General features: G+C 42.1%; 2 protein-coding genes across 2 annotated transcripts in view; one reads left to right on the top strand and one right to left on the bottom strand.

The window, feature by feature from the left end:
- Positions 1 to 8,957, top strand: part of rab11fip1a (RAB11 family interacting protein 1 (class I) a) — a 28,325-nt gene extending 19,368 nt beyond the window's left edge. The window contains exons 4-5 of the mRNA XM_080738376.1: positions 4,345 to 4,450; positions 5,907 to 8,957. Coding sequence (XP_080594502.1) covers positions 4,345 to 4,450; positions 5,907 to 6,110 — 310 coding nt within the window. The 3' untranslated portion in view covers positions 6,111 to 8,957. The remainder of the gene's footprint in view (positions 1 to 4,344; positions 4,451 to 5,906) is intronic.
- Positions 8,958 to 12,325: 3,368 nt separating this feature from the next.
- prlhr2a (prolactin releasing hormone receptor 2a) lies at positions 12,326 to 14,968 on the bottom strand (the record flags this gene model as incomplete). The annotated part of the gene is given in 3 exon segments (XM_080738538.1): positions 12,326 to 12,928; positions 12,930 to 12,963; positions 14,517 to 14,968. Coding segments are annotated over 3 exon segments (1,089 nt in total).
- Positions 14,969 to 15,272: the final 304 nt, after the last annotated feature.

The following is a 15,272-nucleotide window of genomic DNA, read 5'->3' on the forward strand; positions in this document are numbered from 1 at the left end:
TCTTACATTTTCATATTGATTTAGCTACTTTTATTGACATTACTGTTCTATAGTCCTTATTTTGAGAGATTTGTGCTGCCTGCTTGATACGTTTTTGCTATAGGCTTAGTCTACTAAAACAGGCCATAGGCTAATGTTGAATATATAAAGTAGAGCTCCACAGTACTGTTAAAATGTAAACAGTCAGCCTACTGCTTTCAGGCTTGTCTAGTACAGTAAAACCAGGAAACGGTTGGTTTTCATTGCAGAGTTCTGTTCACAGTATTAGTTTCCTATTTCCTAATATTCTTTGTAACTAGTCCATAAGGATATTGCAGTCTTCATTGCAAACCTTTGAAATGAAGATGTGGGCAGGCTAAATTTAACTAAAAGGAAATCCACCCTAAAGCAGACATTACTTCCTTTTGATTTTAATAACCTCAACCACAAATGAGAGAAGTATCAAGACCTTTGTTATTATGGAGGTGAGATCTATAGACAAATGATGGTGCTGTTCCAGTAATAATGAATAGCACAAATCATTTTCCAGTGTAGCCACATTATATGGGGTATAGACAATTATTATTCTGCTATCAGCATTTTGAAAAGATTTGGTTTATAACTTTATATCAGTCTTAATGGTACTTTAACAGTAACTGTGATAAAAGTTACAAAATGACCAAGCATGGCCAGCTAGAGTACATGCCGAGCCACCCTTTGAAGTGTTGCTCAAGCCACACTGTATGTAAATCATACTGCTGTGTAGCCCCTGCTGAAAGGATTTTTTGCCAGGATCCCCATACAAAATGAATATTTTTTTTTTAAATATATATATATATATATTTAAAAACGTTAAAACATTTAACAAGAAGCTCACAATGCATAGTGGTGGTGTGAGGTGTTCTAGATTAGCTATTTTCAAAAAAACTCTTGAATCCCATTTATATACTAGGGTTAATGTTGTTAAACTAGTTTTGATGCTATATTAAGCCATTTTCTGGGGCCTTCCTGACCAAAAAAAACAAACAAAACAAACGCACTGCAACAGAACATTTGCAGTGGTCCAGCCTTCTTCAATATCGGTGTATATAAATTGTAACTTGTAGATGGTTGTTATTAATGGACATTGAAGTGTGTAAGGACGAATCTGTTCAGTTTTAGGGTGGATCTTTGCTTATTTGGATATTGAATGAAATACTGTTGTTTAAAGATATACCTGAGAGATGCTGGTGGTGGACAGGTCCACAGATTTAGCGACCATTTGATGGTCACACTGACCTTTAGGCTTTTGTTTTCACTCCTTGGCAGATTGGCTGAAGCTCGGAAGCCTGCACCCTCTGAGTCTGAATCTCATAATCAGCAGTGTTCTTCCCCAACCACCTCCGAATCCACCCTCAGTAGTGTCCCATCCGAGCCTGCACCCTCTGACTCTCATAATCAGCAGTGTTCTTCTCCAACCACCTCCGAATCCACCCTCAGTAGTGTCCCATCCGAGCCTGCACCCTCTGACTCTCATAATCAGCAGTGTTCTTCCCCAACCACCTCCGAATCCATCCTCAGTAGTGTCCCATCCGAGTCCCAGCAGTGTTCTTCCCCAACCACCTCCGAATCCACCCTTAGTAGTGTCCCATCCGAGTCCCCCCTTATGTTCCACAACCTCCATTCATCCCTGGCTCCCCCTAAACTAAGAAAAAGCTCATCTGAATCCCCCAAAGGCAGCATTGAGAATCTATCTTCTGCAGGATCTTCCCCCACAATGTCTGAGACGAAGCGAAAGGCCCCACAGCCACCTGCACACAGTGTCCACTCTGGAATAGCCCCACAGATGGTGCCCCTGCCACCTTCAAGGAGTACCTCAAGGCATCACCATAGCCCTATCAGAGAGATTGAGAACCCTGGTTATGATGAGCAGGATGGATCACAAAATGCAAAAAGGCCATCGCTTCCGCTTCCTGACTACGAAACCTTGTTCCCGCAGAAGAGGCATGGAGTACATGGGTTTACTAGATGGGATCACATCATCGCAGAGGTGAATCAGAGACGTAGGGATGGTGAAGAGATGAGTGTTGATGGCCCAGAGGAGCATATGCCCAGTCCTAAAGCCCCTGCCATGCAGGAGAGGTCTGCTGTCAGCCGTCAGCACATACAGCTTCAGGAGGCCAAACTTACATCATCGAAAAAGTTGGCGGCCCCTACTCCTCCCAAACCAGTAGCCACAACAACCCCAAGACAGGTGGTAGACTCTAGCCAGAAACAAAACCAGGTCATTGTGCAGGCCCTTTCATCTGTAGAGAGGCCTGACGTGTCTGCACTCCCAGGGTCTCCTATACACACTGGCACTTCAAGCAGAGATGATCGTTCAGTCATGCCCAAAACGACCCCAAGACAGGTGGTAGACTCTAGCCAGAAAGATAACCAGGTCATTGTGCAGGCTCTTCCATCTGCAGAGAGGCCTGATGTGTCTGCACTCCCAGGGTCTCCTATAACAGCTGGGACTTCTAGCAGAGATGCTCGTTCAGTCATGCCCAAAACAACCTTTAGACAAGTGGTAGACTCTAGACAGAAACAAAACCAGGGCATTGTGCAGGCCCTTCCATCTGTAGAGAGGCCTGACGTGTCTGCACTCCCAGGGTCTCCTATACACACTGGCACTTCAAGCAGAGATGCTTGTTCAGTCATGCCCAAAACAACCCCAAGACAGGTGGTAGACTCTAGCCAGAAAGATAACCAGGTCATTGTGCAGGCCCTTCCATCTGCAGAGAGGCCTGATGTGTCTGCACTCCCAGGGTCTCCTATAAAAGCTGGGACTTCTAGCAGAGATGCTCGTTCAGTCATGCCCAAAACAACCTTTAGACAAGTGGTAGACTCTAGACAGAAACAAAACCAGGTCAGTGTACAGGCCCTTCCATCTGTAGAGAGGCCTGATGTGTCTGCACTCACAGGGTCTCCTATAAATACTGGCACTTCAAGCAGAGATGCTCGTTCAGTCATGCCCAAAGATGGGGTAAAGAAGGCACTCCATGCACCAGCTAAATTGACCGATAACAAATACATGCTGCCCAGAGAGGTGCCAAGTCCAGCTACCCAAACAAGTGGGAATAAACAAGTGCCAGTGGAAGACCAAAATGAAGTGCCAATAATCGCTACAAGAGAAACGCCTACAGCCAAACCCAGGCAAAAAGTACAAATGAAGCAGCCAGATCCTCAAGTGACACCAGTGGCATCTTCCAGCACCCAAATGTTGTCCCACACAGCTGTGAATGACACGGACGAGAAATCCAGGGACACATTTTCTCAGTCCGATCCATTCCCCAGCACTGACCTTCTTCCCAATGACCCATGGCAACAGTTGGATCAGAACCCCAGTGTAGATGATATTTTCACTCGTGATGGAGATAGACGGCAGAAGCTCGAACATCAGGGACTGACATCTGAAGATCTTGATCAACTTTTTACAACAGATAATGCAGCAGATCCTTTTTCTATATTTCATGGGAGTGACTCAGAAAAACCCTCTGCCCAGGGGAAAAAGGATGTAGACTCAAATCAACACCGCTCCACTTTCCAAAGGCAGCCTTCACTGACTAAAGAGAAAATACATAAATTCCAGTCTCACTCCGTTAAAGACACAGGGATTCAACACAACCACACTCTTAAAGAGGAAATGGCTAATCAAAGCCTCACAACCAAAGAAGGCTCGACTTCCTGGGCATCTTTTCCACCGCAGCATCAAGCCAATTTTAGAATGCAGAATGGATTCTATGGTGGAGAAAAGGTGGAAACGCATTGTAGAGAGGACCCATTTGGACCAGGCCCTCTCAGGTCCTCTTCACCCATGCCCGCTCTGACTACCCCAGATTCCTTCCAGTTAGATGGGGAAGAGCCTACATCCCAGGCTGGAGGTTTACCTGGGGGAAAGACACTTTTGCGGGCCTGGGTCTCACCCTCTGAGGTTCAGCCTCACAGTTCACAAAATAGCAATGGAGGTGGGCTGGGCTCAACTCCACGCAGGTGAGATTGCACAGGCCGAAAATGAAAAATGCATTTGCAAGAATGGTTAACAGTTCATAGCACTGATTGACTAAATGGGTGAATGAATGGCTTTTGTGTAGTGTGGCATTTGGTGGCAAACTAAACGTCCTGAGGTTTACATGGTGTTTTGGTCTGCTTTGGAAGTCTTGTGGTTTCTCTCTGTTGATCAACTTGTGTTTTATTCAAATTATTCTGGCACACACTGTGGGAAGGTAGTCCTTTTGATAGACATTTCTTTTCATCTTTGTTGTTTCCTATTATTGTCTAATCTTGCTAGGTTCGTTCAAGTAAACTCAGTTGTGTTATTTTTGTTCTACTATATTGTCTTTCCAGACCTCATCCTGTGAAGCCCCTGAGCGCAGTAGAGAGTCCGCAGCCCATCAACACCCCTGCTGTGAGAGAAATAAAGATCCACGACAGCACAGTGGGCAAGATAAAGGTACCACCTTGTTTATTTAAATTAACAGTTCCTTGCAACAAAACTATGTTATAAAGCATGCAGGCCATGATAACATTTAAAGATTTTTAAGTGCATTATGAATTTAATTCAAGGCTTCATACAAATCACTGCACCGTTTAAATTGGGTACATTTATTGTAATACGTAATCCAGTTTTATTTATTTGTTCTCCTTTTTTCTATAAATATACTGTGACTGCCATTGTGTTCCAGTTGCCACAAAAGCAACAGCAGAACCATGTTGCAGTGCTACAATGTCCACTTTATTTATTTACTGCAGTTACGCTACTTAAAATAAATAAAGTGGCAAAGAAACATAATTACTAGTAAAAAGAAAACACACAGTATACAAGGGAAGAAAACGAGTTTGCTTTTTTCATTACTTTTCAATAGTTTCTTAGCAGTTATTCATTTACATGGTTAGAACATGTTTATAATATATGGCTTACTATATTGTAATCTGTGCCTCAAATTTAGCATGAGAACTGCTCCATGTATATGATAAATATTAATTGAAATGATATTTGCAGCCTCCTGGTTGGCTGAACAGTGGAACATGTTTCAGCTTTATGTATGGGGTTCTGGGATACTTGCCTCCTCTCCTAGTTCATTGTTATGCAATAATGCAACTATGCATACAACTAGCTCTTAGTTAATGGCACATCACAGGTTCACAGATGTAAAGAAGTGGGTGAAACAATCTCTTGTGCAAGCTCCATCGTTTTTGAAAGAGAAAAGGGGGGGAGACCAGAAAAAACATATGGTAGGCAAAAATCTAAGATATCTACATACTGTTTACATATCTAGTTTTTACAGTATGTACAGACATAAGGTGCATAAGGCTAGACAAAAAGGTGGTGTCACTTATGTACACGAGATCAGTGCATCCTGCAAGAGTATCGTTTTTCCTATCAAGGAACCTCTGAAAAGCCATTCTACACTGGACCTACTGTATATGTTCTTGTGGAAAAGGAAATGAATCCATAGACCAGTGGTTCTCAAACCTTTTAGGCTGTGACCCCCAAAATAAACATATTTGAACTGGGGACCCCCACCCTGACAAGCACTTTAGCGTTACTCTTTTCCATAGATAAATATTGTGAAAATAGCCGAACTGCAAGTCGTTGTGAACTTGTAGATCGGCTATTTTCACAATGTTCGCCTCTTTCTTACTTAATATTTGCCAGTTTGGTATTAAAAAGGTCTTGAAAGTCCTTAAATTGTCACTTTATAAATGTGCAGATACCCTCTACACACTTATACTGTATGTTGGATTATTTACCTTTGAGTGAGAACAAAAATTGGGGACCCACAAAATAATTTGGGGATACCACTTGGGGTCCCGACCCCAAGTTTGAGAACCACTGCCATAGACTACATAGCATTCACAGTGACAGCAGAAATGTCATACATGGTACCTCTTTTTGTCTTCTTCAGGTGCCAGACTCGGTGGGAACCGGTCCTTACACACAGCTTACCCAGGAAGAGCTGATCACCCTAGTGGTGAAGCAGCAGGCTGAGCTGTCAAAGAAGGACGCCAAGATCATGGAGCTTGAGGAGTACATAGACAACCTGTTGGTCCGCGTCATCGAAGAGAAGCCCAGCATCCTGCTGTCCCTCACTGATGGCAAACCAGCTTAGGGGAACAAGATAGGGCCAGAGCACCGTTTCTCAACCTCTGGTCTGGGGCCCACCAGGGGCTCTTACAGGTTTGTAACTCTGAGAGTGTTTTGACAGATGGAACGCTTTCTTTTTTTATTTAATTCTTTCTCTCTCTTTGGGACCTCAATCTACACTGTTAGATTCTCAGTGTTATTATAACTCTGAGAGTTATACAGATCTTTCGTACACAGTTTGTACACTCTCAGTCTCAGAGGTACAGACCCCCAACGGTGCATTTAGACACCCTGGTAGGCCCCGGACCCAATGTTGAAAATCAGTGGGCTAGAGTAAAGCCTAATTTGTACTCCACTGCGCGGTGTCGCTTGCCGACAAGCACCAGATGCAACGTGTTGGTAGCTTGAAAATCAGTTCTCCGTGGCAAGCACCACTATTGTACAGAGTATGAATTCAAGGATTCCCCTTAAGCACCACGTTTCTTGTGTGCTCATCTACTGCTGTCACTGATGCTTAGAAGTTACTATGAAGGTCTTACTTGCTCGGAGCATAAAGCACTTTCTTTTGGTTCCTGCAGGGAGTCTGAATCAAATTTGTTCATCTGATGATGCTGGAAGATGTCTCAAAATGTCATTATTGATTAGTAATTGCTGTCCTGTGTTTAGGCAAGCAAAATTAATTGGGTAGTTGTTTTGACACTAAGGTACTGGGATAATGCAATTACTTGATTATATAGTCAACATTTTGGATGTACATAGATGGACAGTGATTTATACTTTCATAAAGACTTGTTACAGGGATTAGCTGGAATTATTTGCCTTTTCTGCTGCTCTACACTGTGCTTTGTTCAAATTCTGTGGTGCCTACTGATGACCATATACAATAAGTGATATAGCTTTTCCAACGTCTTGCAGCATTGTATGCGAGTGCTCAATGTCTTAAGTCAAATGTAGCCTGCATCTCTCCAGTAGTATTTTTTTGAGAATATATTTACAGTTAATTGTTTATTTAAATTGCTTGGTATTCCTTGGTACTATAACTATTTTAAGTGCCGACCATAAACTATAACCGTATTGCATACCTCATTAATTGAGTATATATTAAGGTTTGGCCATGGTACAAGTGCAGATACTTTAATCAAAAGCAAATCTTGTTACTCAATAATAATCCATCCATCACCGTAGTGTTATTTGTTGTTTTCCAGGTTGAACCTTTCAAAAGTTCAATGATTGAAAACCTTTCTCTCTCTTTTCTCTTATTTACCTCAGTCAGAAAGTAACTAACTGGTACTTTTAAGTCCTTTAAAAAGGTGCCTAGTTTTCATAAAAAATACAACCAGCAATAAATAAAAGTAGCCCTCTAATAATTAATTTACATGTATATATTGTATTTTTGGCAGTGATTAAGATGCAATACTTTTAAGAGATCAAGAGAGACATTCATTCATGTGTCTATCTCCAGTCCACTACTTTAGCTTAACTCTTTGAGTGCCACCCCTTTCACCACTAGAGGGCGCCCAGTGACCAGAGAAAATCCCATAGAGATATGCTGGTATATGCAGGTATATGCAGAAGCCCTGCAGCCATGACTTGCCTGAACACTTTCCTTTGTGCATGTACAGGAAGAGGATGAAGTTAGCTTGAAGTTAGCTATTGGCTACCAAGCATTTTAGAAGCCTTATTTTCGTCAACTTAGCCATGATTAAACCTTGCACACCTCATGCATGGGAAAAAAACAGAGAAGAATGAGCTCTAAAAAATCCAATGCAATCCTGGATTGCATTGGAGTGGATTTGTGCAGTTTGTTCACAGCTTTCAAACAAAAAAATCCGATTGGAAATCCGTTCAGGCATTCTTGAGATAATCGCCATTATGTTTTACATGTTATGTAAACAAACATGGCTGCCCTGTATGTTAGATGGGGTTGTATGGGGGTGGAACATGCAAAATCGCGATTGAAATCATGTTCACCAGATTTGATGGGGTCCAAAAAAAAAAACAAAAAAAAAATCAAAAAAAATTTTTTCCAAAAAAAAAAAAAAAATTTTTTTTTTTTTTTTCAAAAGCCGAACTTGTTCGGGATCGGCACACTGCGATATGCTAATAAAGCCGAACTAGTTCGGGATTGGCACTCAATGAGTTAATCTCTTTGAGCACAATCTTTATAATATATATATATATATATAGAGATATTTATGCAACTCTTAAGCGCACACCGTGTGATATATTTATGCAAGTTTGAGTAGAAGTAGTAGTACAGAATCAAGAAATAAACTACGGTATCTTCCAATACTTGTGCATTATAAATGTGTATGTTTGTGGTGTTATGCAAAAAATAAATACCACAAGTGTGTTGATGCTTTGTCATTAGAGGTACAGACTTGGACCTTTGACAATGACAAAATACTGTAGCCTTATTAGGATGTGTGAAAATCCCAGCCAAGCCAATGAATGTAAATTTACTACACTAATGAACGGGTCCCGAGACTAAAGCTTAATTTAAACGTTTCATGTCACTGTCGGTTTCAACTGAAAGAGGGTTTTCAGTAAAAAATGTGCCTCTTAACCCGAATGATACTTGTTGAGAGCGAGAGAATTGTTTGACAGTATATATTAAGCTTTAAACTGAGCCCTAAGCCTTGTGTTCTATCATGTAAGGTCATAGCAATAATTACAGTTGGGTAAATCTATACATATGTTATATATGTTCTGGACTGTGCCTTCTAAAATGTAATTCCATAGTATAGTTTCTATGACAATACATCTGAACCACAGCAGGCCACTGTTCTCCTTTTTACTGGAGTGAGAGCTCAAAGAATACACTGAATGCATGCTGTTTGTCTGATCCAAAACCTGTGCAAAACGAGTACTGCTGTGCATGGTATCTTTTTAATTGAAATAAATGAACATGAATTGAAATAAAAACATGAATCGCTTCCAATTGTTTGTGTATGCTTATGCTATTAGATGTGTTTCCGGAAGAACCAGAATTGACCATAGGGTTTTAGATTTGTGTTTAATATAAAGCTAGTTTAACATTTTGTTTTGTGACTTAAATTAGATGCATTTGCTTTTTTAAATTTGAATTGCCTGTGTGGTTCAAAAGTCATAAAGTGTCTGAGGAGTTATCATGGTAACACTTTATTTAAAGGTTGGGTCTAATAAAGCATTATCACATTTATAATGCCTTTATGAACAGTAATCCTGGTCTCTAATGCCTCCCCCTGGCCAGCCGGGGCGCCTGATGGAGGGGAAAGGAACTGGTTGGAATAACCTGTTCCTTCCACGCGCTACATCCATACCGGGGAAATCCCCCCTGTCAGGTGAAAAGAAACAACTTGGACTACTCATGCATTGAAGGAAGCATGAGGTCAGTCCGTTGTCTCCCCAGGCGTGGCAGAGGGAGAGCAGAGCCCAGGATTACATAGTTTAGGCAATTGGCACTGGGAGAAAAAAATGGGTTACAAAATCGTGGGACAAATTATATATAAAAAAAAAAAAAAAATGCCTTTATGATTAGGCCTGTCATACTTATTATTTGAGATAATCACAATTAAGTTTTGCATAATCGTTAATCATTTCTGCCCAAAATGTTTCACATTTTCCAACATTTTAAGAAATGGTGGAAATGGTAGATCTACAAGCTCAAAATGTGATCTTTTAGTATAAAATTGTTACATTATGCTTATTTGTCATATCCTCCCAGTGCACCTTTTTGTTTATGAATCCTATGACAGCCCTAGTTAATAATGCTTCATAACACTCGTTATAAATGTTTATAATTAATAATTATTAACTTATAACAAGGTTTATGAAGTATTATGCTGACTATAAACCCAAGGACGGGCGTTTTCAATGAATCCATCATGGTTAAAATGGATATAAAGACAAAAAAATCTAGTTCCATTCGTCAAAACATGTACAAGGATAAGGTTGGGGAACTTAGAAAATATCCAAGGCAGCTCTGTTACTTTCGAAGTAGAAACATTTTTTTATTGGGCCATGGCAGCAAGATTAAAAAACGACTTTTATCTTTATGGTTAAAATGGAGTTTGAAGTTAAAAAGGGTTTGTATAGGAAGGGGTTTGTCTGATAAAATTAATATCAAATATCTAAATACTGAATCAAGTGCCCACACAAGCCTGAGTAAACGTAAAAATTACCCCCAAAACATGTTTGAAAGGGAAATATCCAACATAGAACCCTGGGAACACATGACCTTGGGATTTGGGCATTTCCCTCTATTTAGCACGACTGCTTTCCTCTCCACTAGGACACAATGTAAACAACAGAACCAAGAACATCCCATAATACTCCTTTCCACCCACCATCTACTTAAAGGCATATACCCATAGGGGTACAAACCTTTAGTTGAATCAGTTATATTAATGCCGATAGGGGGACTGCCCCATTGCATAGAAATAGGGACTATGTAATTGGTATGGGATTTTTTTATTTTGTAGTTTTGTATGAGGAGATTATTTAGAAGCAAAAGCACAAATTGATAATACAGGATGTCTAATAAATCAGACAGAACAGCCTGCTGAAAGAACACAAGTAAAGTATCTCGTCTCTGTTCTAAACAGACACAATTATTATTGGCATGTCATGCCTGGTACATGCAACAAAACAACCATAAATAACTTATAATATACTCTAATAAATATACATTTATATTTGAAAGATCTTGCTTAACCACAGGAAAATTAAATGTGCAGCCACTTGAAAGTACAAAATAAAAATAATAGATTTTAGACATTTTGTTCTAACTGCAACAACAAAGGCTGATCTCAACAGTTGATTTGTGGAATGATTTCAAAACGCAGATTAATTTAAGCTGAAATAGCATAACATTAAACATTAAAATTACACTAGGTTAATCATTGAAGAAGAATTCGTATATCTTCAAAGGCGATGCTCTTCATTAAATTTCACAGTACTGAAATTGCATTGAGATAATTTTCAACAGATGGTTAGAAACTGTATATACTGTAAACTGCCTTGCTGAGCATTGTTTTCATGCTACCCTAGCACATTGTAATGGGAACAGATGCCCAGTTGCTCTGCTAATACTGACAATAAACCTCTCCAACCTACTTACTTACTCAATGGATTTTCTCTCTTCCAGCAGTTCTAATGTGTACAGTAAACAGATGTAAAGTTCTTACATCGGACTCTCCAACCTACTTACTTACTTACTCAATGGATTTTCTCTCTTCCAGCAGTTCTAATGTGTACAGTAAACAGATGTAAAGTTCTAACATCGGACAGGGATGGGAGACCATTGTTGAATACTCTGTTGTAGCATATTGCAGTCCTTTTGTTTTGTTTTGTGGTTCAGCGAACCCACTCAAAGAGTTTTAGCAAGGTGAAACAATCAGTCACAGTGATTTTCATGTGCTTTCGATGTCACAAGATTCGAACAAATAATAACACATAAGATAATATTAATTATCATTCAATAGACTTTCCCTAACAGCACAGCGATGCATTTGCGACCTCCGTAAAAATGTAGGCGCTAGTATGTAGCATCGGGAGCGTTTGCTCATTGGGAAGATGCATTTGCGACGTCGCTTGGCAATTGAGCTCCTCACTTGCGCGGCGACGTCACAAATGCATCTACCCAATGAGCAAACGCTCCTGACGCCTACATTGTTACAGAGGGAGAGTAGGCATCGGTGTTATGTCGCTGTGCTGTCTGGGTTAAATATGACTGACCCAGGCGCCGTTCACACTGCGTTTTGGCAACGAGAATAACGCAAAAGGAAAAGTCAGATAGGCCTCCCGTTCAGACGACAACGGCATTTTCGGGGGTTAAAAATGGAACGATCTTGAAACGCAAAGTAGGTTGGAAAAGCTGACTCCTCTCTCCCCTCGCGTCACCGTGTGAGCGACACAGAAACGCAAAAAGAAACAACGCATGTAGACTTTTTCTGTTATACTAATCCCCCATACGGAATGTTCTCCTCAGCGTTATGGTTTGGTGGCTGAGTGGTTAAGGTATTGGTTTTTCGACCCGGCGGCCGGGGTTCGCGTCCTGCACGGCATTAGTATGACAGAAAAAGCCTACATGCGTTGTTGCTTTTTGCGTTTCTGTGTCGCTCACACGGTGACGTGGACACTACATTATTTCAGCTTCATATGAACGCTTGATAAAAAGCAAAACGCAACTGAGATATCCCGGGACCTCGCCGTTTTCTCTAGAGCGTTGCCGTATGTACAGGGCCCCAGTAAAGAGCTTCACAACAGCACACTGGCTGTAGCACAGTTGTTGGCCGGGATACCGATGCGATGGCGGCATTTGAACATTTTACGAAGCTCGGCTCGGAAGCGGTCATGCAGCCAGGCATAGAGGAAGGGATTACAGCAGGAAGAGCTCATTGCGCACAGGTGACAGAACAGCTGAATAAGCAGGAAGTAGTGCTTGTCAATTAGATCAATGTCAATGTCCCGCAGGACATTAAACACACTAATGGGCATCCAGCAGAAACCAAAGGCTGCCACCACTAGGCTTACCAAACGGAACGTCTTGCGTTTGCGCATTCGCTGAGCCTCTGCTTGACTCTGGGTGCGATGGCCGGGGACAACACAGTTCCGAAGCTTGACTGAGATGCACAGGTAGGAAGTGCAGAGGGCAGAAAGAGGTAGGACATACGTGATGAAGAGTGTGCTGTATGCATACACCAGTCTCTCCCTTTCCTGACCCATCCAGAACTCTTCACAGATGGTGAAGCCCTCGTTCTTGAACTCCACATGGTAGGTGTGGGCTACAGCCGGAGCCACCAGCCCACAGGACAGCAGCCAGATGCCAGACAGAAGATAGGTACATGCCATGACTGAGAGGGTGCTTTTTCAGAGGGTGCACTGTGGCATAATATCTGATCAGAGGGGTGGAAAAGTTAAATTATTACATTTATCTAATAAAAAAACGAAAAACTACTTGCTCTGTGTTACCAGGGTTATTGCAAAGTAATATCTAGACTCACTGAATGAAGTCAAAAGATACTTCACAGTAACTCTAGCCATAGACCTTGAATATAAAAGCATCTGAATTTCTAAGGCAACCTTAGCAGGCATGCTTTGATACAACTTAATTAAATTGAAGAAAGATGTAATTACAGTATGTTATGCTCCAAGAACATTCTTTGTTAAGCAGGCAGTACACACCATGATTTATATTTGTTCACACTCTTTTTCTCAGCCTTGCTCTCTTGTCTGTCTGCCCCCCCCCCTCCCGCGACCGACCGCAACACCCACGTTGCATTCCACCTGCACCACATTCCTCTCAACCTATCCAGTGTCCATTGTTCACCTGTGTCCCTTTAGTCCTATGTATACAGTACTGTACTCCCGTTTTCTCCTTTCCTTTGCCAGTTCCTAAAGTATGTTACTTTCTGTAGCTGTCTTGTTCCCCTAGTCTGCTAGTGTCTAGTTCCTCCTCAGATTCTGTCCAACCTGTTTCTGTGTGTTTGATCTTGTACCAGTCTTTTTTTTTTTCTCCTGCTCCTTTGGACTATTTGTCTTTTTATGGAATGCCTTCCTCGATTTGACTCTTGCCTGCCTCACCGCCGTTTGTAAGCCTTGTTTCTCCAGTTCGTTATTAAACTGATAGCAGGCTGTTAGGTGTTGTCATCCGACAAGGGCTTCAGCCAGAAGTATGGGATGGGAAGCCTCACCCCGTAGGGGCGAGGCTTCCCCTCTCCTACTGGGCGGGGCTTCTGGCGGAGTTTCTTTCTTTTTACAGGGGTTGGCCTTGTCCTATTCTAATACAGACCGAATACCTCTCAATCAATAACTCTCAATCCACACCTACTGGGTTCGCATCCGGCTTGTGCCACTATTACCTATTACCTATTATTACCTACCAACCGCAGACAACTTTCTATTTGCTGATAGAGTATAGTTATTGAGCATGACGGAGGTGTGCCGTCTCAAGCCCTTGATAGCTCACGACATGTCGCAACGTGAGCTTGTAGATCTACTATTTTTGGCTAATGTTCAACCCCGGAATATGGATGCAAGCTTGGGTGAGGGTGCAAGTGGTTAATAAAGTGGTTTTAAGTAAAGCGCTCAACAGACGGAGCGCTGTTGCCGCATCCTAGTAATTCATTTTCGAAGAGAGGCGGGCAGTTAGTTTAGCCACGCGGAGAAGTTTAGGGGCGGCGAGGCGAGTGGGTGCGGTCCTGTGAAATTACCGCGCGCGTGCTCGTTCGTGTATGTGCACACGGGTGGCGAGAGCTGGATTGTGGCCATCTTTGTGAAATACCGCGTGGCGTTTACTCGCTGAGCGAGTGTGTTTGTGTCTCACCGTGACGTGGTCCCCACTGATCCTAGCAGGAGCCCCCGCGGCAACCGCGCTCCGTCTGAAACCCTAACCCTAACCCTAACCCTTGTCCCATCCCTACTCATATGTAACAACACCACAGCTTACCTGTCTACACCAATGGCAGTGAGAGTGAAGACGGACACATATACTGTCACCGGTTGGATGAGATATACCAGGTAGCACATGTAACGGCCAAACACCCAGCCTCGTGGGTTGAAGGCGTAGGCCAGCGTGAATGGGACACAGGTGACACACATCAGCATGTCGGAGAATGCCAAGTTGCCAATGAAAAAGTTGATGACGTTGTGCATCTTGCGGGTGCGGCAAATAACATAGAGGAGCAGGTAGTTGCCGGTGACGCCCACCAGCACCACCAGGGAATAGCAGGGGATGATCAGAAGTTTGAACGACTGCAGCAGCTCCACCCCGGCAAACTGTGGACTGCGGTGGGAGGAGCCATTCTGCAGTGGTACCTCAAATACATCACCAGTGCTGTTCCGTTCAACACCACCTGTCCACAAGGGGTTAAGCTCTGCAGCCCCGCCACTACCCTCCATGCCTGCAGACTGACTGAAAAACAAACAAGATGATTCCTTTGTTAAAATAATGTAGGCACGGTAATTGATGCCATATTATGCGGGGGCCGGGGCTCTAAATTGCCTCTAAAGGTCCTTGCAAATGCTGTATACAGGTAGTTTTGTGCAGCTCTAAGTATCATTTGCATATATTTATACAAGTAAGTACAGCGGTCCATTTTAACCTTTTAAGGCATGCCCATATATATGGGCATATTCGTTGGATCAGCAGTTCTAAGGGTATTTTATTTGTATTTACCTTATATTTATTCGGCGTAGACCATTG

This window comes from Nannobrachium achirus (assembly GCF_963921795.1).
Source record: "Nannobrachium achirus genome assembly, chromosome: 12".
In the NCBI taxonomy this organism is placed as follows: Eukaryota; Metazoa; Chordata; class Actinopteri; order Myctophiformes; family Myctophidae; genus Nannobrachium; species Nannobrachium achirus.